A 25,808-nucleotide genomic window follows, 5' to 3' on the forward strand; every position below is an offset into this window, starting at 1 on the left:
GGGCCGGGCTGTGACTAGACAGCTGGCCAGATGCGCTCTGTGATAAAAACATACCCGCTCAGAAGAGTACAGAGAGCGGGTCTGAAAAACAGTCTTTTTTTATAAAAATTCACAGGGAATATTAGGTTGTATAAAGCTGCTGCTAATATAATGTTATATAATTCTGCACTATGTGCAGAATTATATAACATTATTTTTTAGGTTTACTGGCCCTTTAATTCTTACACTTAAACTTATATAAAGACGAAATTTGAATGATAGTGTAATTGAGCTGTCAACTGGATATTTATAAAGATTGATGATGTTGATTCTTTTAGATTTGCAAATCGACACAAATGTTGACAAATGACAATCTTAGATTATTTGAATACATTTATTATTTATGCAGATCTTTTGCGATTCAGTGTTTACATAATATGCAAACATACATAAACATTTATTGTAGTGTGCCTTTAAAAAATAAACTGGTAAACTAAAAACTGTTATTATCCAACTATAATATGTACATGTCAAATGCGCCAAACATTCCTGATTTCATCCAAATAAAGAGGCTGAGAAGATGCAATTTTGATAAACTGTAACTCAATATAAAACCCATTTTTTTTTAAAGGTTTAATAATTTTAATAAGGGGTAAAGTAAATAAAGTGGTCATTAAGACGTTTTGCTGTGCGGACTGGTTTTCTTTTTTTTGGTATAGAACACAGAAATACAAGAAGAGTTTACTTAATGTAGCAGAGCCAGGAGCAGTTTGCAGAAATCTCCAGATGTATCAGATTTGATAGCATCAGCTAAGCTCTTCTGAAACAATTGCTGGTACCGTTCCTTGATTGTCTCAAGATCAATCTGTTAGGAAAACAAAAATATGTTAATAGATAAAATATGTTGAGATTTTCAGCTATCCTGATTAGCTCTGCACTTACACATTTGTCAATATATACTCTGTACAACCAGAAACCAATATATCATTTATGACTGTCACTTTCCAAAAGTAACATAGTAACATAGTAGATGAGGTCATTATTATTATTATCATTTATTTGTATAGTGCCGCCAAATTCTGTAGCGCTGGGTACAATGATAGGGGTATACAATGACAAGGATTTGTGATAAAATACAAAACATAATAAAACTAAACAAAATAGTACAGGAGGAAGAGGGCCCTGCTCCTGAGAGCTCACAGTCTACAGGTTTAGGGTGCAGAGACATAAGGTTGGGGTAGCTTGTCATCGGTTGTAGTTGCAGCAGTGAGTCAGGCAGTTCATGTATTAGTTTGGTTCGGATGAGGGATGGAGGAGAGATGGTAAGCCTCTCTGAATAGGTGGGTTTTCAAGGAGCGTCTGAAGCTATACAAGGTTGGAGACAGTCTTATGGACCATGGTAGAGAGTTCCAGAGGACAGGAGCATCACATGCAAAGTCTTGGAGGCGGGAGTGGGACGTAGAGATAATAGGAGTGGAGAGACGTAGGTCAGAGGTTGATCGAAGATGATGGGATAGGGAATATTTCACGATGAGAGAGGAAATATAGTTGGGAGTTAGGCAGTTAGAAATCTGGTTGAGTAAAGAGGGAGAGATATCAGGAGAGGAAAGATAGATTTGGGTTTGAGAGATATGAGGCAAACCAGGGGAGGGCTGTGTCTCGGATGCCAAATGAATGTAGTATTTTTAGGAGGAGAGGATGGTCGACTGTGTCAAAAGCAGCGGATAGGTCAAGAAGAATTAGTAAGGAGTAGTGGCCTTTTGCTTTAGCTGATAACAGGTAATTTGTTATTTTAGCAAGAGCAGTTTCTGTTGAGTGTTTTGGGCGGAAACCAGATTGTAGTGGATCAAGTAAGGAGTTAGTTGTGAGAAATTGAGTTAGCCGATTATAGACCAATCGTTCCAATAATTTTGAAGCAAAGGGAAGTAAGGAGACCGGTCGATAGAAGGCGTGGAGGGGTCAAGCGAGGGCTTTTTTAGGATTGGTATGATTGACGCATGCTTGAATGTATCCTGAAATGTGCCAGCGGGGAGAGATTAGTTAAAGAGATGAGTTAAGGTAGGGGTTAATGAAGCAGAGAGAGAGGGAAGAAGTCATGAAGGAATAGGGTCAAGTGAGCAGGTTGTGAGATGAGCCAAGGATAAGAGTACAGAGACTTCTAGCTCTGTTACAGGAGGGAAATAGCATAGAGCTTTGTTAATAGAAGGGGTGGGTAGGATTGCTGAGTCTGAGGGGTGTGAGGTGCAGATATCTTTTCTAACGGTGTCAATTTTATTTTTGAAGTGATCAGCAATAATCTGAACAGTGAGGCTGGTAGTGGGTGGGGGTGCAGGCAGATGTAGAAGGGAGTTAAAGGTTGAGAACAGCTTTCTGGGGTTGGATGTGTGATATGACACAATGGAGGAAAAATAGACTTGTTTGGCTAGGCTTAGCGCAGAGTTGTAGGACTTAAGGATGAATTTATAATGCCGGAAATCAGCACAGGTGCGTGATTTCCTCCACTGGCGTTCAGCAGCCCATGAACATCGCTGAAGATATCTGGTCTGTTTGGTGTGCCACGGTTGCCATCGAATGATTGATGTACGGCGAACAGTGGAGGGTGCTGCTTTGTCAAGTGTTGATTTTAGTGCCGAATTATACTGTAAAGCCACCAGGTTTGGGCAAGAGAGGGATGAAATGTCAGAGAGCAGGGGATTCAGTTGAGTGGAAAAGTCTGTGAGATCCAAGTCATTTAAATTTCTGTAAGGTAGCAGTTTCTTGGGGGCTTGCAAAGATGTAGCAGGTAGAGTAAGAGAGAAAGTTAGTAGATGGTGGTCAGAGAGAGGAAAGGGGAAGTTAAGGAAGTTGGAAAGGCACAGAGATTAGTGAAGACCAGGTCTATGGAGTTGCCTTCACAGTGGGTTAGAGATGTTGTCCACTGGGACCGGCTAAAAGAGGTGGTAAGGGATAGAAGTTTAGAGGCAGCAGGCATGTTAGGATTATCAACGGGTATGTTGAAGTCCCCAAAGATGAGAGAAGGAATATTACAAGAGAGAAAATGTGGAAGCCAGGCTTCAAACTGGTCCAGAAATTGTGATGCTGGGCCAGGGGGCTGATAGATAATGGCCAAATGAGAAGGAAAGAGGGGGGGAAGGAATGCAGTGAAAGGTATTGTGTGGAGAGAGGAGAATTCCTACTCCCCCTCCTTGTTTGTCTCCTGGCCTGGGAGTGTGACTGAAGTGCAGGCTGCCATAGGACAGAGAGGCTACAGCAGTTGTGTTAAGAGGAGGAAAACCAAGTTTCAGTGAGGGCTAACAGATTAAGTGAACGTGAAATGAGGTTGAAAAACCATTGAGTTCAACCTATACAAATGTAATATACTTTCAAAAAAGCTCCAGTTGAACTTAAATTAATCCCATTCAAATGTGGCTCATTTAACGCAAGCAATCATATCCCTGAATTCTGTTTCTAGTCAAAAATGTATCCAAACCATTTTTAAATGTATCTAAGCTATTGGCATTCACTACCTCCTTTGGTAATGAGTTCCACAATTTATTGCTGTTACAGTGAAAAATATTTCCATTGCAGGAGATTAAATCTCCAGCCTTAAATTGTAACCCCTTGTCACAAACAATTTTCTTGGAATAAATAGAGCTTCTGCCATCTCTGTATAAGGGCCTTGAATATATATAAAGTAATCATGTCACCTCTCAAACAACTTTTTTCTAAAGAAAACAGACCTAGTTTGGCTAAACTCTCCTCATAGCTTAAATTCTCCTTTCCCCTTATTAGCTTTGTGGCCCTTCTCTGAACTTTTTCTAGGTCTGCAATGTCTTTTTTTTTTTAGATCGGTCCCCAGAACTGCAATCCATACTCAAGGTGAGGTCTTACCAGGGATTTATATAGTGACTACACTGCAAATATTCTTTATTTTCTGCTGAAGATGATTCTGGTGCCATCATTCAATTTAGAAGTGTGTGGTTATTGTCAAAATTAGAACATGCATACATTTCAGTTTTAAATACAAGCATTTTTGCAATATACTTCCATTAAAAGTTATTTATTTTTGCTGTTATAATATGATGGCCTGTGCAGCAGAACTAAACACTATACTTTCTCAACGTCAACAGTGGCTTGTATGACAAAAATTAAGTCTTTACAGACACTGCACACCTGACTAAATAGCTCTCTGACCAGGCATGGTGTCTGAATGCATGGGCTCTCACAGCATATGTGCATATGCAACTGATAATCACTTTTACTGGAACCATTTTTGATCATTGAAGTATATTGTAAAAGTGCTTCTTTTTAATATTGAAAGGCACTCATGCACATTTCAATTTTGACCTTTCTATCCCTTTAATAAAACAGCTAAATGCAATTAAAGGGACATTAAATCGATCCATTAGCAGCAATGCATCACTTACTTTAGTGTCCTTTGAATGATACAGTCCGGGGAAATGTTTAAGAATGCTTGTTTGAAATGTAATGGAACCTGTTATTTTTTTCATAGTCTGCTGGAGCTAAAAACGAGAGGCCGTAGTGTTCATGCCATTATTGTGATAGTGCTCAAGGCCAACACTGGAGTCCTCTTATTATTTCGTTTGTCGTGTTTTTGTTTAAAAACACAATGGGATATTTATTTTAGATTTCTTATTGTTGAAAGAGCATGGGGGCTGCTATGCTTGTCAGATCATGCGCAAAAGCAAATGTACCACAAAATTTGTAATAAAGTTTCAAACCATTTTTTTTTAAATTAAGTTGCAAAAATGATTCTCAATTAATTTGAAATATTCTTCTTTGTATTGCAAAAAATCACTTTCTATCCTTTTGATCATTTATTGCTGTAAAATCAGCATTTATTTGCCCATTTATTTTAAGTAATGTTGTAATATTAATGTTGTAATATAGAGGCGCATTTATAAAGCTCCGGATGAAGCTTAAGGGCCCGTGTTTCTGGCGAGTCTTCAGTCTAAAGACCGCTGCTCCATAACCCGGTCCGCCTGCTCTGATGAGGCGGACAGGAATCGACACAATTCAACCCGATCGAGTATGATCGGGTTGATTGACACCTCCCTGCTGGCGGCCCATTGGCTGCGAGTCTGCAGGGGGCGGCGTTGCACCAGCAGCTCTTGTGATCTGCTGGTGCAATGCTGAATACGGAGAGCGTATTGCTCTCCGCATTCAGCGATGTCTGACTGAACTGATCCGCACTGTCGGATCAGGTCCGACAGACATTTCATAAATTGGCCTCATACAATGGATATTTATTTTGCTTGCTGTTTCTTTTCCTTTAAACATAGCACCTATATCATGCCCCCCTAGGGAAGCCAAAAATCTAATTCTGTAATGTACAAACGGCCTGAACCAGCTACATACCTTTTGTCTCTTGGATATGGGCAATTAGTACTAATTGGGTTCAAATCTATTGTATATCAGGCAATCAGGGAGCAGAATATCGGCTCCAGCCTCTCGACAGCAAGAGCAAAATATATCATCTGTGTATATTACAATGTTTCCTTTAATTAAATAATATGAGGGGAGATCAGTTTTGAGATTATTATCCTTTAAACTCTTGGTGGTATAGTTTTTACTGTTTTACCGCATTAACATAAATTCTTTCAGCTACTTCCATGTACATTTCTGCTCCGTTATGTTTAACAGTGAGAATGTGATGGATTTATCAGATAATGTTCTTGTTTATAAAGCAGCGTTTCCAAGTCTCTGCTTTTTGTAAAGAGAGGCAAAGATTTTTGCTTACAATTTTTTTTTTTTACATTGCTGGCTGCTGTATGCAAAAGAAAGACGGCTAAATCAAATACATCTGTCTTGCATCAAAAGCTATTGAAATGAATTCAATGGAGATGTTGCTCGCTTACCTTGTTAACTTGGTTAATGCTAAACAGGCCTGCAGCCCTTTATTGCTTATTTGTGAATTATTTAAAGGGGCATTGTGACAGAAAATAAAATGGTCTTATTGGTTAGGACATTTTATTTTAACATTAACGTCCATTGCAAACTATGGGCTTGTGCAGAGGGTACCGCCTCGCAATCCTCAAATACCCTTAAATAGGGCAGTATGTATTGAACCCCCCATAATTGACAGCTACATCCATATGAGATTCCTAATTAGCTCAAAGGTCTTATTCTAAGGTCTTTTTCTCTTGTTCTAAGATCTATTATAAAATACTAGACACTTAAATGTCCCGTTTTTTAAAGTACCCTGAGGGGCCTATTTATCATGATGTGAGCGGACATGATCCGATATTGAGGATCATGTCCGCTGCACATCGATAAATGCCGACAACATATGCTGTCAGCATTTATCATTGCACCAGCAGTTCTGTTAAACTGCTGGTGCAATACCGCCCCATGCAGATTTGCATCGTTCGGAGCTGGATAATTCGGCCCCTAAATGTCAGTTAAATTTTAAATGGCTCATATGCAGCTAAGACCCCGAATGAAGTATCACTGGGGTAAAATCAATGCTCTGAGGTTTTTTACTGGAAACCATGGAGGAATAAAACCACTGATCTGTGTGTGCAGCAAAAAGGTTTAAATCATTGATTTGTGTGCTACTGCTGTGCAAAATATGTATGTTGTGTTCAAGGGTGGGCTTAAGTTAGATCTTTGGGAAGGGGCCATTGTTATATATAATATATAATAATAATTTGCGATTTATATAGCGCTTTTCTCCCTGTGAGACTCAAAGCACTTTACAAATATACTGTACCAACATAAGACATAAAAGTTAGGAGTTTCTGAAGGTCAGATAAGCGGACTGAATGCCTGATGGAAGAGGTGGGTCTTTAGCTTTTTTTTTAAAAGTCTGTAAGGATGGTGCCTCTCTGATTGCGCATGGTAAAGAGTTCCAGAAAGTAGGGGCAGCGTGGCAGAATGCTCTGGAGCCTGAGTTTGTCCTTATTCTTGGCACTGAGAGGAGGGATGTGTTGGCTGACCTAAGTGAACGGGATGGGATGTAGGGTGTCAGGAGCTCTTTCAGGCACTGTGGGCCTTGGTTGTTTAAGGCTTTTAAGGTCAGCAGGCCAATTTTAAAATATGTTCGCCATTTAATTGTAAGTCAATGCAGGGAGTGGAGAACAGGTGTTATGTAGGAGCTACCTCCAGTGCCCAGTCATCCATAGGTTTTCCAGTATTTTGCAGTGGCAACCCTAGATAAACCCTTGCATTGGGGTTAAAGACATACCTTGAGACACTATTTTTAATTAGTATTTACCTTTACTTAAATTTTGTAATAATAAACAGTCAATCAAGAGAAATGACAGTTACATTAATGTGTTTAGTGCCATGGTATACGTCCATATCAGGATTAGCCAAAAGGCACTGTTTCTATAGAAACATGAAAGCATTTGAAATGCTTAAGATAAGTGGCTTATTGCAAGTTTTTTAGCTGAGTGGAATGGCTTTGAATTTGAAAACCTTGAAAAGAGGAATTCTGACATTAAAATAGGGCATACATTTGTAATAAAAAAAACTTACCTCAGCTCTGGTCACAAGAATGCGTATTAATGAAGCCTCATTAGTCCCTGCTCCTTTCATGGCTTTGTTCAGTTTCTCAGCAAAGTAGCCCTGACAGTCCTTTGTGACTCTTACTGTAGAAACATTCAAGAGGTTACAATATTGGTAAGGAAAACTGCTATACACTTAGCATAGATAGTTGCAAAATTCCATAAAAAATAACTACTCAAAACATTCTCCATTAATAGTGCATAGACCGGGACTTCTACAGAGGGGGCATGGTGCTCCCACTGGCTTTTACACATCTGGAGTCAGAGTCTTGTGTATAGGCAGCATAAAAGACCTCAGATCGGCCTCTTGCAACCTAGAAAGGCATATTTTGCATAATTTAAATGTGGAGAATCTCTTTTTCACATCAGGAGTCATCTCACCTATTGTAGATGTGCAAATGGGAGCCCATTACACAAACAGTTTAGAGTATAAGTATGAGGGCACTATTAGACAATTAATTAGCTTCAATAAAACCGTTTGTGAAATTAATATCAGGCTTAATAAAATTGCCACAAACAATACAGCTCGATAATAGTGCGATTCATAAAAATTTGTACGAAGCACTCATCACAGCAATTTCCGTTTCATTATAATTAACAGAGCTGCATCTATCTCACAACCAAGTACTATTTAACACGTAAAACTACTTCCACAAAAATGGCTACTGGCATCACAAAAAATGCTTTCAAGACATTACAGAACAGACAACACAGAAAAAATACAGAAAAAAAAAATATCCAAGGAAAGTCAGTCCAGACTCTTAATAAATAAAAAACGATACTTTATTTTAAATCCATTAAAATAAAAACAGCAACAGGCTGTAAATGAGGAAGGAAGAAAATCAGGACAGAATAGTCTGACCGCTTTTGGTCATATTGACCGTAATCATAGACTTAAATCTCACACTCATGTATGTTACTATTTAAACAGATTAAAAGCAATCTTATTGGATGATACCAACAAGTGTCCTAATTAACCCTAGATGTACAGATATGACTTGAATGAACAAGGTTATCCTAAAGAGTACCTTCAGGGGGAGCACAGGATGTAACGAATTGGGACGAAAGTAATATAATGCAATATAACAGGCGACCGAGTAAACAATGAACATAATACTTAAAGGGACAGTTTATTCGAAATATGTATCCCCTTAAATTTGTTCCTAATGATCCACTTTACCTGCTGGAGTGTATTAAAATTGTTTACAAGTATTTCCATTACCCTTATATTGGCATTTGAAATAGTTTATTTAGCCTGTGGTATACCCACCCACCCTGAAACTTTTAGGCCTCAAGGCCAAGCTGTGTTAACACACCAAGCAGAATAAATTACACACCCAGTTATAGAAGAGATAAGATAATAAAATGTTAATTTTCCATTGTTCTCCAAGTATTGGTGATTGGTTTATGGACAGATAAGATAAAGAAGCAGTTATATGTACACAATGTGATAAAGTAATGAGATCTGATTATACCTACAAGCTCAACCCATTTTATTAGGTTGTGGCTTCAAAACACAAAATCAGCTAATTCATATACACAAATAAGCCTTAAAAGGCAAATCTCATACATTTTATACCCTGCAGCTGGTAAAAAAGTAATTGGAACACATTAAGGGAAAAACTATTTTATAGTATACTGTTCATTTAACTCAGGGTACCCATGTATGTAGACATATACACATAAAAGTCTGAATATATCTAGACCCACTCTCAAATATATTGCGAAAACCAATCTTAAGTAAATACACATATACTGTATATATATATATATATATATATATATATATATATATATATATATATATAAATGTATATATGTATATATGCATGGGAACACGCACATCAGATATCTATAGTGCAGCTTATCCTAAATATAGCAAAACTCAAAATGGCAATAAACTGAAGTATATAGCCACTCAGGAATCAATATAAAGAGAAAAAGAAGCACAGTAGTACTATGCACAGATTAAGAGTGTATAATGCAATACAATGTATACATATACATATATTACCCTCAACACACAGTATGTAAAATGGGAGAACCTATTATTGGTCGTAATATCCCACTTGCATAAAATGTAAAACACTTCATTGTGTGATGCAGTATGTATCTGTACATAGTATACAATGTATGATCAAATGTGCACAACGAAAACTACAATTTAACATGACATATTAAAATGATCAGTATAATGCGTTAAACATTAATTCCCTGTAAACTCAAACTATCAAAAAAGTATAGATAAATGAGTACTAAGGAATATACATTAACATATTAACATATTGCCAGAAGTATGCACTGCATATTAGACATGTGCGTTTTGTTTCGTTCCGAATCAAAATTCGGACGATTTCGCCAAATTCGGAGATTCGATTTGATTTGAATTTCCGAATTACCATAGAAACTAAATTAAAGTAATCTGAATGTATTTGTAACAAATAAATCCGAATTAGTTTGGATTTATTCATTACATTCAAATTTCCATGGACTAATCACAATTCAGTATAAAAATTAAATTTAGTGAGATTTAGTGAGATAGAACAGTGAAATTATTCCATTTGTGCAACGTGGAACCATCTGAATCAACATAACACATACCGAACTTCCAAATTTACGAATCGAATCCGAAACGAATACATCCAAATTTATTTGAATCTGAAAGGAATACATTAGAATGTATCCGAATTTGAATCGATCCGAAACTAAATAAAAAAAAATCCAAATCAGTCCGAAACTAACCTAAACTAATTTTTCTGCTGTGCACATGTCTACTGCTTATTCATTTAGGCGTCTAGTCTATATCGGACAGTATGATATGAACAACCTGTATTAATGTATTGATAACGGATATTATTGTTATAGAAGGACAAATAGGATAATACGTACATGTAGGTGGTAGCATATTCATTATCGTGTAAACAGCATCTATATATATATATATATATATATATATATATATATATACAGTATATATATATTTATGTAGCTATTTGTCAGTCACTAGAATTTGAAACTTATTGCCTCCTCTCGGTGGCCTTGCTATTAATTTAAACGCTTGCCCCCTAAATGTACTTGTATTACCCTCATGGACTTCAATGAAATGTTGGGAAAGAGCCGAGCATGCTCTTTCTCCAGCTATATATGATAGATGTTCTCTTATCCGTTTGCCCACTTCTCTAGTTGTTCTACCAATATATTGGCGAGAGCAAGATGTGCATGCAATGAGGTAGATAATGAATTTACTCTTACAATTAATACAGCCCCTAGTAACATAGGATTCGGGGGGGGGGTTTAGGGAATAGAATGTATCCGTAACATGTACATGGTCACAGGACTTGCAAGAGTTTTTCCCACACCTGAATGTACCTTTGAATCGCATCCAGGAGCTGCCTGATCTATCTTCCTTCAGAAGACTGGGTGACAGAATATTGCCCAGTAATGAGTTCTTTTTATACACAAACCCTTTTGTATTGTGTCCCTAAGTTGTTTATCTCCCATTAAAATAGGTAGGTTTTTCTTGACAATATTGCACACTTGCTCGTATTGGTTCGAGAAAGTAGTGACAAATAAGGGTTTGTCAGTGTCACTAAAAGAGTGTTCTAAACCTTTCTTAATTGTATTTTTGTTCTTTGAGAATTTACTATCTAGGAGGTCATTATGTGATACACATATCCATTGGCAGGTCCATAGACGTGGAGCCGCTCCCAACACCCCATGAAGAGGTTGGCATATGAGGGGGCAAACTTGGCCCCCATAGCGGTCCCACGTCTCTGGAGGTAGAATTTACAGGAGAAGGTGAAAAAATTGTGCTCAAGTAAAAATCTGATAACTCTAATCAGAAAACCCCTAACGGTTAAGGACAAATTTGTATACAGATCCAAAAAGAATTCCACTGCCTCTAGGCCAAAAGTGTGAGGGATTGAGGAATAAAATGAGACAACATCAACTGTCATCCAACTGTATCCATCGTCCCACAAAACATCTTCCATTTTTTATAAAGTATGTGTGATATCCCTAAGGTAGCTGGGGAGTCTACTCACCAGGGGCTGTAGAAATTGATCCACCCAGTTTGAGAGAGGTTCAAGGAGAGAACCTATACCCACAACTATAGGTCTCCCCTTGACATTGTCCAGACCCTTGTGCACCTTTGGAAGATGGTGAAAGATGGGTACAATCGGGTTATCGACCAATAGATATTTAATTGTTTTCTGATTGATTACACCCATCTCTACACCATCATCCACAAGGTGTTTAAGTTGAATTTTATAATTCTCAGTTGGATCCCTTTGAAGCTAATCTTTTATTTTTCATCTGCTAAAGGGACATCAAATTTGGAGCAATACTTTGCTTGTCCCCTTGCTTTGTAATGAGAGACAAAGATGTAACATAATCCATAAGTAGGGTAACATCTCCCTAGTTTACTTTTATTATCTAATATGCTTCATTGTCTTGCAGCATTGAACATAACCTTTCTGTGTTTTCAGACTCCCATTGATTCCTATGGAATTTGCGGCCTTAAGGGTGGTGGTTTGAACAAATGGTACACTGCGTCAGAATAGACGTGAGCGTACCTGTTGAATGTTTAATAAATATGGCAAGAGGGTCAAATAGAGTTGAATGTGACGGCAGATGATCAGTACTCCGCTCGAATAACACAAGCATCAATCTGCGTCGGATTGATATAGCGGGAGCGTACATTACGTCACACATTTTAACATTTGATGATCTTGACGCTTTGTTAACTACAGCGGATCACCTTTGTGTCTAATTTGAAGTGAGATTCCAGCGTATTATCAGTTGAAGCATTGATAAATCGGCCCCCAAGTGTAAGAATTAAATCTGATAACAAAAGTACATTGAAAAACATTGAAACTACATGCTCTTTCTGAACCATAGACGTGTCATTTTTACTTTACCGTCCTTTTAAAATAAAGATAAGAATAGGCAGTTGTAACATAGTGCTGTGGTCAATTTTTTTAGCAACCTCAAATTTGATGTTCATTAGTTACACCTGAGTTGAAGAAGAGCTAGCATTGAAACTAACACAAAATATATGTCTGTGTACAACTGGTCCCCAGGGATCTATTGCTCCCTGACAGATGCGTAAAAGAGTAGTTCTAGTATACACATAAACATATACTTTAGAAAACACAAAAACTTGTAATATATTTTAAAATTCCCTCTTTCAGATGAAACAAAGAGCAATTGTTCACTTCGTACCCATATAATACATAGGGCCCCATTTATCAATGCCTGGACGAACAAGGTTCGCTTCTGCAAACCTGTCCACCCAGGATCGCAGCCAGCAGTACGCTGCCCGCAATTAACATTGCACAAGCAGCTGCATCTGTAATGCCGCCCCCTGCTCATGCTAGGTCAATGGGCAGGGGCTGCCAATCACCCCGGGCGAACGTTTCCGGTGTGAGGCGTACAGGTTAGGAAGCAGCGGTCTGATGACAGCTGCTTTATAACTATGGGCTGCAGGATTACTCATGGCAGCCTCCAAAGTCGCATATGCAGCTTGATAAAATGGAGCCCTTATAATAGAGTAGATTCAAAACCCCAACATTTCTTCTTAAATACATCACCTGCTAAATCAATTAACTTATTCTTCCAACCTTCACCAACTATTACATGCCATTTACAAAAATTTTTTGCAGATTTTATTGTGGAATATAATGGGCTAGATTACGAGTAGTGTGCTAACTGTTGCACGCAATTGGTAAGGGGTTTATCGCGGGTCTTTGCATGCTTCGAAAGTAGCGCTCGTATTACGAGTTGAAAGTAAACACGTTCTCTTGAGTGCAATTGAATTTAATGCGCATCAGGTAAGCGTGATTTCAGAGCTCTGGTTAACTGTGAGACAAAAATGTTGCACAAAAAACATAAAAAATACATTGTTCAATACAGTTACACTCATAATAACATGGTCTGATAACAATTATTATTTAAAAAATTGCATAAAAAAGTTATAAGGGCTCACAGATATGAGGTCTCAGGTGTTAGAGGAAAAAAGGCAGGCAAAGGGCTTTAATATAGAGATACATACATACACATGTCTAAATACAGTATGTATATATATATATATATATATATATATATGTGTGTGTGTGTGTGTGTTTGTGTACATATGTATTTATATAATGTGTATATATATGTATTTACAGATATATATACTGTATATATGTGTGTGTGTGTACATATGTATTTATATGATGTGTATATATGTATTTACAGATATATATACTGTATATATATATATATATATATATATATATAAACACAAAAATACACACACACATATATATATATATATATATATATATATATAAATCATATTTATACAATATTCAAATTTACTACAGTGTTTAATTATGTATTTGCATTAAATAGTCTACATCCCAATGTTCTTCACATAGGGAAATAGAACAGAATTATTTATTCGCCAAGTATAAAATAACAAAATTATAAATAGAATTGTTCATGGTGCAAAGGTATCAGATGACAATGAACAAACAAATACAATCAGCAAAGTAAAAATATAACCATCAAATATATTCAGAAAGAGTGACTAAAATACAGGGAGTGCAGAATTATTAGGCAAGTTGTATTTTTGAGGATTAATTTTATTATTGAACAACAACCATGTTCTCAATGAACCCAAAAAACTCATTAATATCAAAGCTGAATAGTTTTGGAAGTAGTTTTTAGTTTGTTTTGAGTTATAGCTATTTTAGGGGGATATCTGTGTGTGCAGGTGACTATTACTGTGCATAATTATTAGGCAACTTAACAAAAAACAAATATATACCCATTTCAATTATTTATTTTTACCAGTGAAACCAATATAACATCTCAACATACACAAATATACATTTCTGACATTCAAAAACAAAACAAAAACAAATCAGTGACCAATATAGCCACCTTTCTTTGCAAGGACACTCAAAAGCCTGCCATCCATGGATTCTGTCAGTGTTTTGATCTGTTCACCATCAACATTGCGTGCAGCAGCAACCACAGCCTCCCAGACACTGTTCAGAGAGGTGTACTGTTTTCCCTCCTTGTAAATCTCACATTTGATGATGGACCACAGGTTCTCAATGGGGTTCAGATCAGGTGAACAAGGAGGCCATGTCATTAGATTTTCTTCTTTTATACCCTTTCTTGCCAGCCACGCTGTGGAGTACTTGGATGCGTGTGATGGAGCATTGTCCTGCGTGAAAATCATGTTTTTCTTGAAGGATGCAGACTTCTTCCTGTACCACTGCTTGAAGAAGGTGTCTTCCAGAAACTGGCAGTAGGACTGGGAGTTGAGCTTGACTCCATCCTCAACCCGAAAAGGCCCCACAAGCTCATCTTTGATGATACTAGCCCAAACCAGTACTCCACCTTGCTGGCGTCTGAGTCGGACTGGAGCTCTCTGCCCTTTACCAATCCAGCCACGGGCCCATCCATCTGGCCCATCAAGACTCACTCTCATTTCATCAGTCCATAAAACCTTAGAAAAATCAGTCTTGAGATATTTCTTGGCCCAGTCTTGACGTTTCAGCTTGTGTGTCTTGTTCAGTGGTGGTCGTCTTTCAGCCTTTCTTACCTTGGCCATGTCTCTGAGTATTGCACACCTTGTGCTTTTGGGCACTCCAGTGATGTTGCAGCTCTGAAATATGGCCAAACTGGTGGCAAGTGGCATCTTGGCAGCTGCACGCTTGACTTTTCTCAGTTCATGGGCAGTTATTTTGCGCCTTGGTTTTTCCACACGCTTCTTGCGACCCTGTTGACTATTTTGAATGAAACGCTTGATTGTTCGATGATCACGCTTCAGAAGCTTTGCAATTTTAAGAGTGCTGCATCCCTCTGCAAGATATCTCACTATTTTTGACTTTTCTGAGCCTGTCAAGTCCTTCTTTTGACACATTTTGCCAAAGGAAAGGAAGTTGCCTAATAATTATGCACACCTGATATAGGGTGTTGATGTCATTAGACCACACCCCTTCTCATTACAGATGCACATCACCTAATATGCTTAATTGGTAGTAGGCTTTCGAGCCTATACAGCTTGGAGTAAGACAACATGCATAAAGAGGATGATGTGGTCAAAATACTCATTTGCCTAATAATTCTGCACTCCCTGTATAAGAAATATGTATTTAATAATAAATAGAACATTCTGCTATGTGAAGAACATTGGAATGGGAAATATTCATATTTCATGTCGAGTTAGCACACTTGAGTAAACGCGATCGGATTTGCATGTAAGTAGGGTGTTGTTTTTTTTCCACTTTTCACGCTCCATTGAAGTATATGGGAGAACACATTAACACAAAGTTTAGCTTTTTGAACGCTTTGGATCAGCGCTTGTGTGAAAATGTTTTATTTTCAAATTGTAATATGCGCCCTACAGGACACATGCAAAAAGCTTACTTCTAGCAAAGTTAACGTGTGAGCGGGAGCACTAATATTTTCCTGCAGCATTTCACCATTCAGCCAAAAAACTGCCTATATCAGCTTGACTGATTTATTTTGAATATTGCCTCCTGATTTTAAGGCGAGGTGTGATGCAAATTGGCTGGCTTGCTTGATTTTCAACATTAGAAGCTATACAGAAGATTAAAAGGTGCACATATTGTTAAAAATATTTTCATTTAAAAATGAATTATTAACACTTTCACCCCTGAATCCTTATGGCATATCAAGTTTATTGATTAATGGCTCCTTAATAGAATTGAAAAGCAAATATCATATAGATGTAAGAAAAACAAATGGTCAGATTGCATCAATTCTGAAAAAAATGCAGAGGTATGTTTAATATAACAACTTAGACAAGACATTCTCATTAATAAGGTAACCAAAGCACCTGCATTAATGTAACCACAGAATGCCCAGAATCATGCAAACCATTTCTGGAATCTGAATGAATAATAAACTTCTAGTGCACATGACTGCTACACATGTGTATAGTGCTTTATATCCCCCTTCATTTAGAGCCCTCAGATATCCCAAAATGAGATTTATTTGAACAGTTTTAATACACGTTTAAAGAAATTCATCATTTTAATAAATTGTTTCTTTATAATTCCTAATATGGTGTTTTCTTTCAAACTTGGATTGGCAAACAAAAATTACACAAAACATTTTTTTCAGAGGATATCAGAAAAATAGTTCATCCCAGAAAAATCATAATGCACATGAAAGGATATATAAAATCTCTATTTATCACTTTTATTTTCCAGACTTGGGGGCATATTTATCAAGCTCCACATGAAGAAGTTTTCAAGAAGGTATAAAGCAGCGATCTAAAGACCGCTGCTCTATAACTTGTCTGTCTATATAAACCTGACCAAGCTAATATTATATAAACCTGACCAAGCTAATGTTATATAAACCTGACCAAGCTAATCCTATATAAACCTGACCAAGCTAATCCTATATAAACCTGATCAAGCTAATACTATATAAACCTGACCGAGCTAATACTATATAAACCTGACCAAGCTAATCCTATATAAACCTGACCAAACTAATATTATATAAACCTGACCAAGCTAATACTATATAAACCTGACCAAACTAATCCTATATAAACCTGACCAAGCTAATACTATATAAACCTGACCAAGCTAATACTATATAAACCTGACCAAGCTAATACTATATAAACCTGACCGAGCTAATACTATATAAACCTGACCAAGCTAATACTATATAAACCTGACCGAGCTAATACTATATAAACCTGACCAAGCTAATACTATATAAACCTGACCAAGCTAATACTATATAAACCTGACCAAGCTAATGTTATATAAACCTGACCAAGCTAATACTATATAAACCTGACCAAGCTAATCCTATATAAGCCTGACCAAGCTAATACTATATAAACCTGACCAAGCTAATACTATATAAAACTGACCAAGCTAATGTTATATAAACCTGACCAAGCTAATACTATATAAACCTGACCAAGCTAATCCTATATAAACCTGACCAAGCTAATACTATATAAACCTGACCAAGCTAATACTATATAAACCTGACCAAGCTAATACTATATAAACCTGACTGAGCTAATACTATATAAACCTGACCAAGCTAATACTATATAAACCTTATCAAGCTAATACTATATAAACCTGACTGAGCTAATACTATATAAACCTGACCAAGCTAATACTATATAAACCTGACCAAGCTAATCCTATATAAACCTGACCAAGCTAATACTATATAAACCTGACCAAGCTAATACTATATAAACCTGACCAAGCTAATACTATAAACCTGACCAAGCTAATACTATATAAACCTGACCAAGCTAAACCTATATAAACCTGACCAAGCTGATACTATATAAACCTGACCAAGCTAATCCTATATAAACCTGACCGAGCTAATACTATATAAAACTGACCGAGCTAATCCTATATAAACCTGGCAAAGCTAATACTATATAAACCTGACCAAGCTAATACTATATAAACCTGACTGAGCTAATACTATATAAACCTGACCAAGCTAATACTATATAAACCTTATCAAGCTAATACTATATAAACCTGACTGAGCTAATACTATATAAACCTGACCAAGCTAATACTATATAAACCTGACCAAGCTAATCCTATATAAACCTGACCAAGCTAATACTATATAAACCTGACCAAGCTAATACTATATAAACCTGACCAAGCTAATACTATAAACCTGACCAAGCTAATACTATATAAACCTGACCAAGCTAAACCTATATAAACCTGACCAAGCTGATACTATATAAACCTGACCAAGCTAATCCTATATAAACCTGACCGAGCTAATACTATATAAAACTGACCGAGCTAATCCTATATACAGGGAGTGCAGAATTATTAGGCAAGTTGTATTTTTGAGGATTCATTTTATTATTGAACAACAACCATGTTCTCAATGAACCCAAAAAACTCATTAATATCAAAGCTGAATATTTTTGGAAGTAGTTTTTAGTTTGTTTTTAGTTTTAGCTATTTTAGGGGGATATCTGTGTGTGCAGGTGACTATTACTGTGCATAATTATTAGGCAACTTAACAAAAAACAAATATATACCCATTTCAATTATTTATTTTTACCAGTGAAACCAATATAACATCTCAACATTCAAAAATATACATTTCTGACATTCAAAAACAAAACAAAAACAAATCAGTGACCAATATAGCCACCTTTCTTTGCAAGGACACTCAAAAGCCTGCCATCCATGGATTCTGTCAGTGTTTTGATCTGTTCACCATCAACATTGCATGCAGCAGCAACCACAGCCTCCCAGACACTGTTCAGAGAGGTGTACTGTTTTCCCTCCTTGTAAATCTCACATTTGATGATGGACCACAGGTTCTCAATGGGGTTCAGATCAGGTGAACAAGGAGGCCATGTCATTAGATTTTCTTTTTTTATACCCTTTCTTGCCAGCCACGCTGTGGAGTACTTGGACGCGTGTGATGGAGCATTGTCCTGCATGAAAATCATGTTTTTCTTGAAGGATGCAGACTTCTTCCTGACCAAGCTAATACTATATAAACCTGACCAAGCTAATACTATATAAACCTGACCAAGCTAATACTATATAAACCTGACCAAGCTAATACTATATAAACCTGACCAAGCTAATACTCTATAAACCTCACCAAGCTAATACTATATAAACCTGACCAAACTAATATTATATAAACCTGACCAAGCTAATACTATATAAACCTGACCGAGCTAATACTATATAAACCTGACCGAGCTAATACTATATAAACCTGACCAAGCTAATACTATAAACCTGACCAAGCTAAAACTATATAAACCTGACCAAGCTGATATTATATAAACCTAACCAAGCTAATACTATATGAACCTGACCAAGCTAATACTATAAACCTGACCAAGCTAATACTTTATAAACGTGACCAAGCTAATATTATATAAACTTGACCAAACTAATATTCTATAAACCTGACCAAGCTAATACTATATAAACTGGACCAAGCTAATACTATATAAACCTGACTAAGCTAATACTATATAAAACCTGAACAAGCTAATATTATATAAATCTGACCAAGCTAATACTATACTATATAAACCTGACCAAGCTAATTCTATAAAAACCTGACCAAGCTAATACTATATAACAAGCTAATACTATATAATACTATATCTGCAATAACCTTGCAATGTACTTCCACCGCAAGATTGTCGACATCTATCACAGCTTCGTGCCCCAGAACTCACCCACCACCGCCTACCCACCAACTCCCACGATACCTCACCCAAATACACCACTGCCTACCCCCCACTGACCATCTGGAGCCCCCTCATCACAGAGGACACCATCAGGATCATGAGATGGATCCACTCCGGAGCACCCTCGGACCCATGCCCGCATCACATTTTCAACAAAGCGGTTCACACCATCTCCCCCGAGCTCTGCAGCACCATCAACTGCTCCATCAAAACCGGCACCTTCCCGGATGACTGGAAGCACGCAGAATTAAAACCCCTACTGAAAAAAACCACGGCTGACCCCAATGATCCAAAGAACTACCGCCCAATCTCTTTGCTCCCCTTTGCGGCCAAAGTCATCGAGAAGTCCATCAACGCACAACTCGTTGACTACATTGAAGCCAACCACACCCTGGACACCTCCCAATCCGGTTTCAGGAGCAACCATAGCACCGAGACCGCCCTCCTTGCCGCCACAGACGACATCCTCGCCCTACTCGATCGAGGAGAGACCTCATTCTCCTAGACCTCTCAGCAGCATTCGACACTGTCTCCCACCCTCCGCAACCGACTACACGATGCCGGCATACGCGACAAAGCCCTGGAATGGATCACCTCCTTCCTCACTGGCAGAACCCAGAAAGTTAGACTCCCACCCTTCACCTCCAAGCCCACAGAAATCAGCTGCGGTGTACCCCAAGGCTCTTCTCTGAGCCCCACCCTATTCAACATCTATATGGCCCCTCTCTCCACCATCGCCCGACGACACGACCTCAACATCGTCTCCTACGCCGACGACTGCCAGCTAATCATCTCATTCACCAGTGACCCCACCACCGCCAAGAGAAACGTCCATGAAGGGCTGACAGCAGTCGCCACCTGGATGAACTACAACTGCCTAAAGCTGAACGCAGACAAGACCGAAGTCCTCCTCCTCGGCCCCACCACATCCACGTGGAATAACTCCTGGTGGCCCACAGCCCTCGGACACCCTCCAACCCCCACCAACCATGCACGAAATCTAGGCATCATCCTGGACTCATCGCTCTCCATGGACCGGCAAATCAACGCTGTCTCTTCTGCATGCTTCCACACACTTCACCTGCTGCGAAAGATCTTCAAATGGATCCCAACCGAGACCAGGAAGACTGTCACTCACGCCCTCGTCAACAGTCGACTGGACTATGGTAACGCACTCTACGCCGGCACCACCATCAAGCTCCAAAAGAGACTACAGCGCATCCAGAACTCCTCGGCCAGACTAATCCTTGACATCCCTCGTCAATGCCACATCACCAAATACCTGCCGGACCTGCACTGGCTCCCCATCAACAAAAGAATAACCTTCAAGTTTCTCACCCACGCATTCAATGCCCTCCACAACATCGGTCCCGAATACTTGAACCACCGCGTTACCTTCTACACCCCTGCCAGACAACTTCGATCGGCCGACCAAGCCCTCGCTGTCATCCCCCGCATCAGGAATACCACAGCGGGAGGCAGATCCTTCTCTCACCTGGCTGCCAAGACTTGGAACACCCTCCCGCTGCACCTTAGACAAGCTACCGCCCTAACTAAGTTCAGAAAGGACCTCAAGACCTGGCTCTTCGACTGAACTGCAACCCTCAGCGCCTTGAGACCCTTACGGGTGAATAGCCGTGCTTTACAAGAACCCAATAGATCGAATAGATGGATAGACCAAGCTAATACTATAAACCTGATCAAGCTAATACTATATAAACCTGACCAAGCTAATACTATATAAACCTGACCAAACTAATACTATATAAACCTGACCAAACTAATACTATATAAACCTGACCAAACTAATACTATAAACCTGACCAAGCTAATCCTATATAAACCTGAACAAACTAATACTATATAAACCTGACCAAACTAATATTATATAAACCTGACCGAGCTAATACTATATAAACCTGACCAAGCTAATACTATATAAACATGACCAAGCTAATCCTATATAAACCTGACTGAGCTAATACTATATAAACCTGACTGAGTTTATACTATATAAACATGACCAAGCTAATATTATATAAACCTGACCAAGCTAATCCTATATAAACCTGACCAAGCTAATATTATATAAACCTGACCAAGCTAATACTATATAAACCTGACCGAGCTAATACTATATAAACCTGACCAAACTAATCCTATATAAACCTGACCAAGCTAATACTATATAAACCTGACCAAGCTAATACTATATAAACCTGACCGAGCTAATACTATATAAACCTGACCAAACTAATACTATATAAACCTTACCGAGCTAATACTATATAAACCTGACCAAGCTAACACTATATAAACCTGACCAAGCTAATACTATAAACCTGACCAAGCTAATCCTATATAAACCTGACTGAGCTAATACTATATAAACCTGACCAAGCTAATACTATAAACCTGACCAAACTAATACTATATAAACCTGACTGAGCTAATACTATATAAACCTGACCAAGCTAATACTATATAAACCTGACAAAGATAATACTATATAAACCTGACCGAGCTAATACTATATAAACCTGACCAAACTAATACTATATAAACCTGACCGAGCTAATACTATATAAACCTGACCAAGCTAATACTATATAAACCTGACCGAGCTAATACTATATAAACCTGACCAAGCTAATACAATATAAACCTGACCAAACTAATACTATATAAACCTGACCAAGCTAATACTATATAAACCTGACCAAGCTAATGCTATATATACCTGACCAAGCTAATACTATATAAACCTGACTGAGCTAATACTATATAAACCTGACCAAACTAATACTATATAAACCTGACCAAGCTAATACTATATAAACCTGACCAAGCTAATACTATATAAACCTGACCAAACTAATATTATATAAACCTGACCGAGCTAATACTATATAAACCTGACCAAGCTAATACTATATAAACATGACCAAGCTAATCCTATATAAACCTGACCGAGCTAATATTATATAAACCTGACCAAGCTAATATTATATAAACCTGACCAAGCTAATACTATATAAACCTGACTGAGCTAATACTATATAAACATGACCAAGCTAATATTATATAAACCTGACCAAGCTAATCCTATATAAACCTGACCAAGCTAATATTATATAAACCTGACCGTGCAAATACTATATAAACCTGACCAAGCTAATACTATATAAACCTGACCAAGCTTATATTATATAAACCTGACCAAGCTAATACTATATAAACCTGACCGAGCTAATACTATATAAACCTGACCAAACTAATCCTATATAAACCTGACCAAGCTAATACTATATAAACCTGACCAAGCTAATACTATATAAACCTGACCAAACTAATACTATATAAACCTGACCGAGTTAATACTATATAAACCTGACCAAGCTAATACTATAAACCTGACCAAGCTAATCCTATATAAACCTGACTGAGCTAATACTATATAAACCTGACTGAGCTAACACTATATAAACCTGACCAAGCTAATCCTATATAAACCTGACCAAGCTAATACTATAAACCTGACCAAGCTAATCCTATATAAACCTGACTGAGCTAATACTATATAAACCTGACCAAGCTAATACTATATAAACCTGACCAAGCTAATACTATAAACCTGACCAAGCTAATACTATATATAAACCTGACTGAGCTAATACTATATAAACCTGACCAAGCTAATACTATATAAACCTGACCAAGCTAATACTATATAAACCTGACCAAACTAATACTATATAAACCTAACCAAACTAATACTATATAAACCTGACCAAACTAATACTATAAACCTGACCAAGCTAATCCTATATAAACTTGAACGAACTAATACTATATAAACCTGACAAAACTAATATTATATAAACCTGACCGAGCTAATACTATATAAACCTGACCAAGCTAATACTATATAAACATGACCAAGCTAATCCTATATAAACCTGACCGAGCTAATACTATATAAACCTGACTGAGCTTATACTATATAAACATGACCAAGCTAATATTATATAAACCTGACCAAGCTAATCCTATATAAACCTGACCAAGCTAATATTATATAAACCTGACCGTGCAAATACTATATAAACCTGACCAAGCTAATACTATATAAACCTGACCAAGCTAATACTATATATACCTGACCAAGCTAATACTATATAAACCTGACCGAGCTAATACTATATAAACCTGACCAAACTAATACTATATAAACCTGACCAAGCTAATATTATATAAACCTGACCAAGCTAATACTATATAAACCTGACTGAGCTAATACTATATAAACCTGACCAAGCTAATACTATATAAACCTGACCAAGCTAATACTATATAAACCTGACCGAGCTAATACTATATAAACCTGACTGAGCTAATACTATATAAACCTGACTAAGCTAATACTATATAAACCTGACCGAGCTAATACTATAAACCTGACCAAGCTAATACTATATAAACCTGACCAAGCTAATATTATATAAACCTAACCGAGCTAATACTTTATAAACCTGACCGAGCTAATACTATATAAACCTGACCAAACTAATACTACATAAACCTGACCAAGCTAATATTATATAAACCTGACCAAGCTAATACTATATAAACCTGACTGAGCTAATAATATATAAACCTGACCAAGCTAATACTATACTATATAAACCTGACCAAGCTAATACTATATAAACCTGACCGAGCTAATACTATATAAACATGACCAAGCTAATACTATATAAACCTGACCAAGCTAATACTATATAAACCTGACCAAGCTAATACTATATAAACCTGACCGATCTAATACTATAAACCTGACCAAGCTAATACTATATAAACCTGACCAAGCTAATATTATATAAACCTGACCAAGCTAATCCTATATAAACCTGACCGAGCTAATACTATATAAACCTGACCAAGCTAATACTATAAACCTGACCGAGCTAATGTTATATAAACCTGACCAACCTGTGTTTGGTTGTTAAATGTTTATATTGCAACCAATCAGTGTTGCCCAGCAACATCAAAAGCAAAGCACTCTAAAGTCTCTTTTAGATGGAAAAAAGAACATAATGGTTCAGTGCCTGTTTTTAAACAGTAAAGAGAATTGAATGTCAAAACTAAACTTCCTTGTTTTGGAGCAGGAAATTTAAGACACTTCTAAATGTACTTCTATTATCAAATTATTTCTTATCTTAGGGCATTGCTGGTCCTGCTCTTACACAAGGAAACTTTGCCTATTGGTGGCTACATACATATGCCTCTTATTATTGGCTCACCATATGTGTTCAGCTAGCAACCTGTAGTGCATTGCTGCTTTGGAGTTGACTAATCCCTTGAAAGTAAAACGTTTTATCACGAGTTTTAACCCAACGTGGGAAAAAAGCCAAACTTCAAAAATTGATCTTGCGTTAATGTATACCCCCATAGACTTCAATGGAGCACGAAAAGTGGAAAAAAACACCTAACAACCATACTCGCATGCACACCCGATCACGTCTACCCTAAATCGACATGAAATATTAGTATTTCACATTCTAATGTTCTTCGCATAGAAGAAAATGTTCTATTTATTCTTAAATACAAATTGCTATATATAGCTGACGTTTCAAATATTCCCCTATGTAAAGAACATTGGAATGTGAAATATTTACAGTAAATACATAGTTAAACACTTTATTAAATAAGAATATTACATAAATATGAGTTTTTATGTTTTCAGCTACTTGACTGCAAAGGGCTCTAATGCACTTATATACAGTATATCTATACATGTATACATACGTGTTTATGTGTTTATATGTGTATATATGTCTGTAAATACATATATACATATATAAATACATAAATACATATGTACACACATAAAAACACACACACACATACAGTATAAATATATGTAAATATATGAAACTGTACTATCTATCAGTATTGCTGCTGTCTTTTCACTGTTTGCTTCATTACTTACAATGGATCTATGGAGCAAGCAGAGAATTTTTGTTTTGGTGCTGTTCTGTGTGGGT

At 37.2% G+C, this 25,808-nt stretch overlaps 1 protein-coding gene across 1 annotated transcript in view; it reads right to left on the reverse strand.

The window, feature by feature from the left end:
* Positions 1-397: 397 nt before the first annotated feature.
* ANXA13 (annexin A13) overlaps positions 398-25,808 on the reverse strand; it is a 103,992-nt gene continuing 78,581 nt past the window's right edge. The window contains exons 10-11 of the mRNA XM_053713205.1: positions 7,459-7,571; positions 398-844 (exon numbers count right to left, since the gene is read on the reverse strand). Coding sequence (XP_053569180.1) covers positions 725-844; positions 7,459-7,571 — 233 coding nt within the window. The 3' untranslated portion in view covers positions 398-724. The remainder of the gene's footprint in view (positions 845-7,458; positions 7,572-25,808) is intronic.

Source organism: Bombina bombina, chromosome 5, assembly GCF_027579735.1.
Source record: "Bombina bombina isolate aBomBom1 chromosome 5, aBomBom1.pri, whole genome shotgun sequence".
NCBI lineage: Eukaryota > Metazoa > Chordata > Amphibia > Anura > Bombinatoridae > Bombina > Bombina bombina.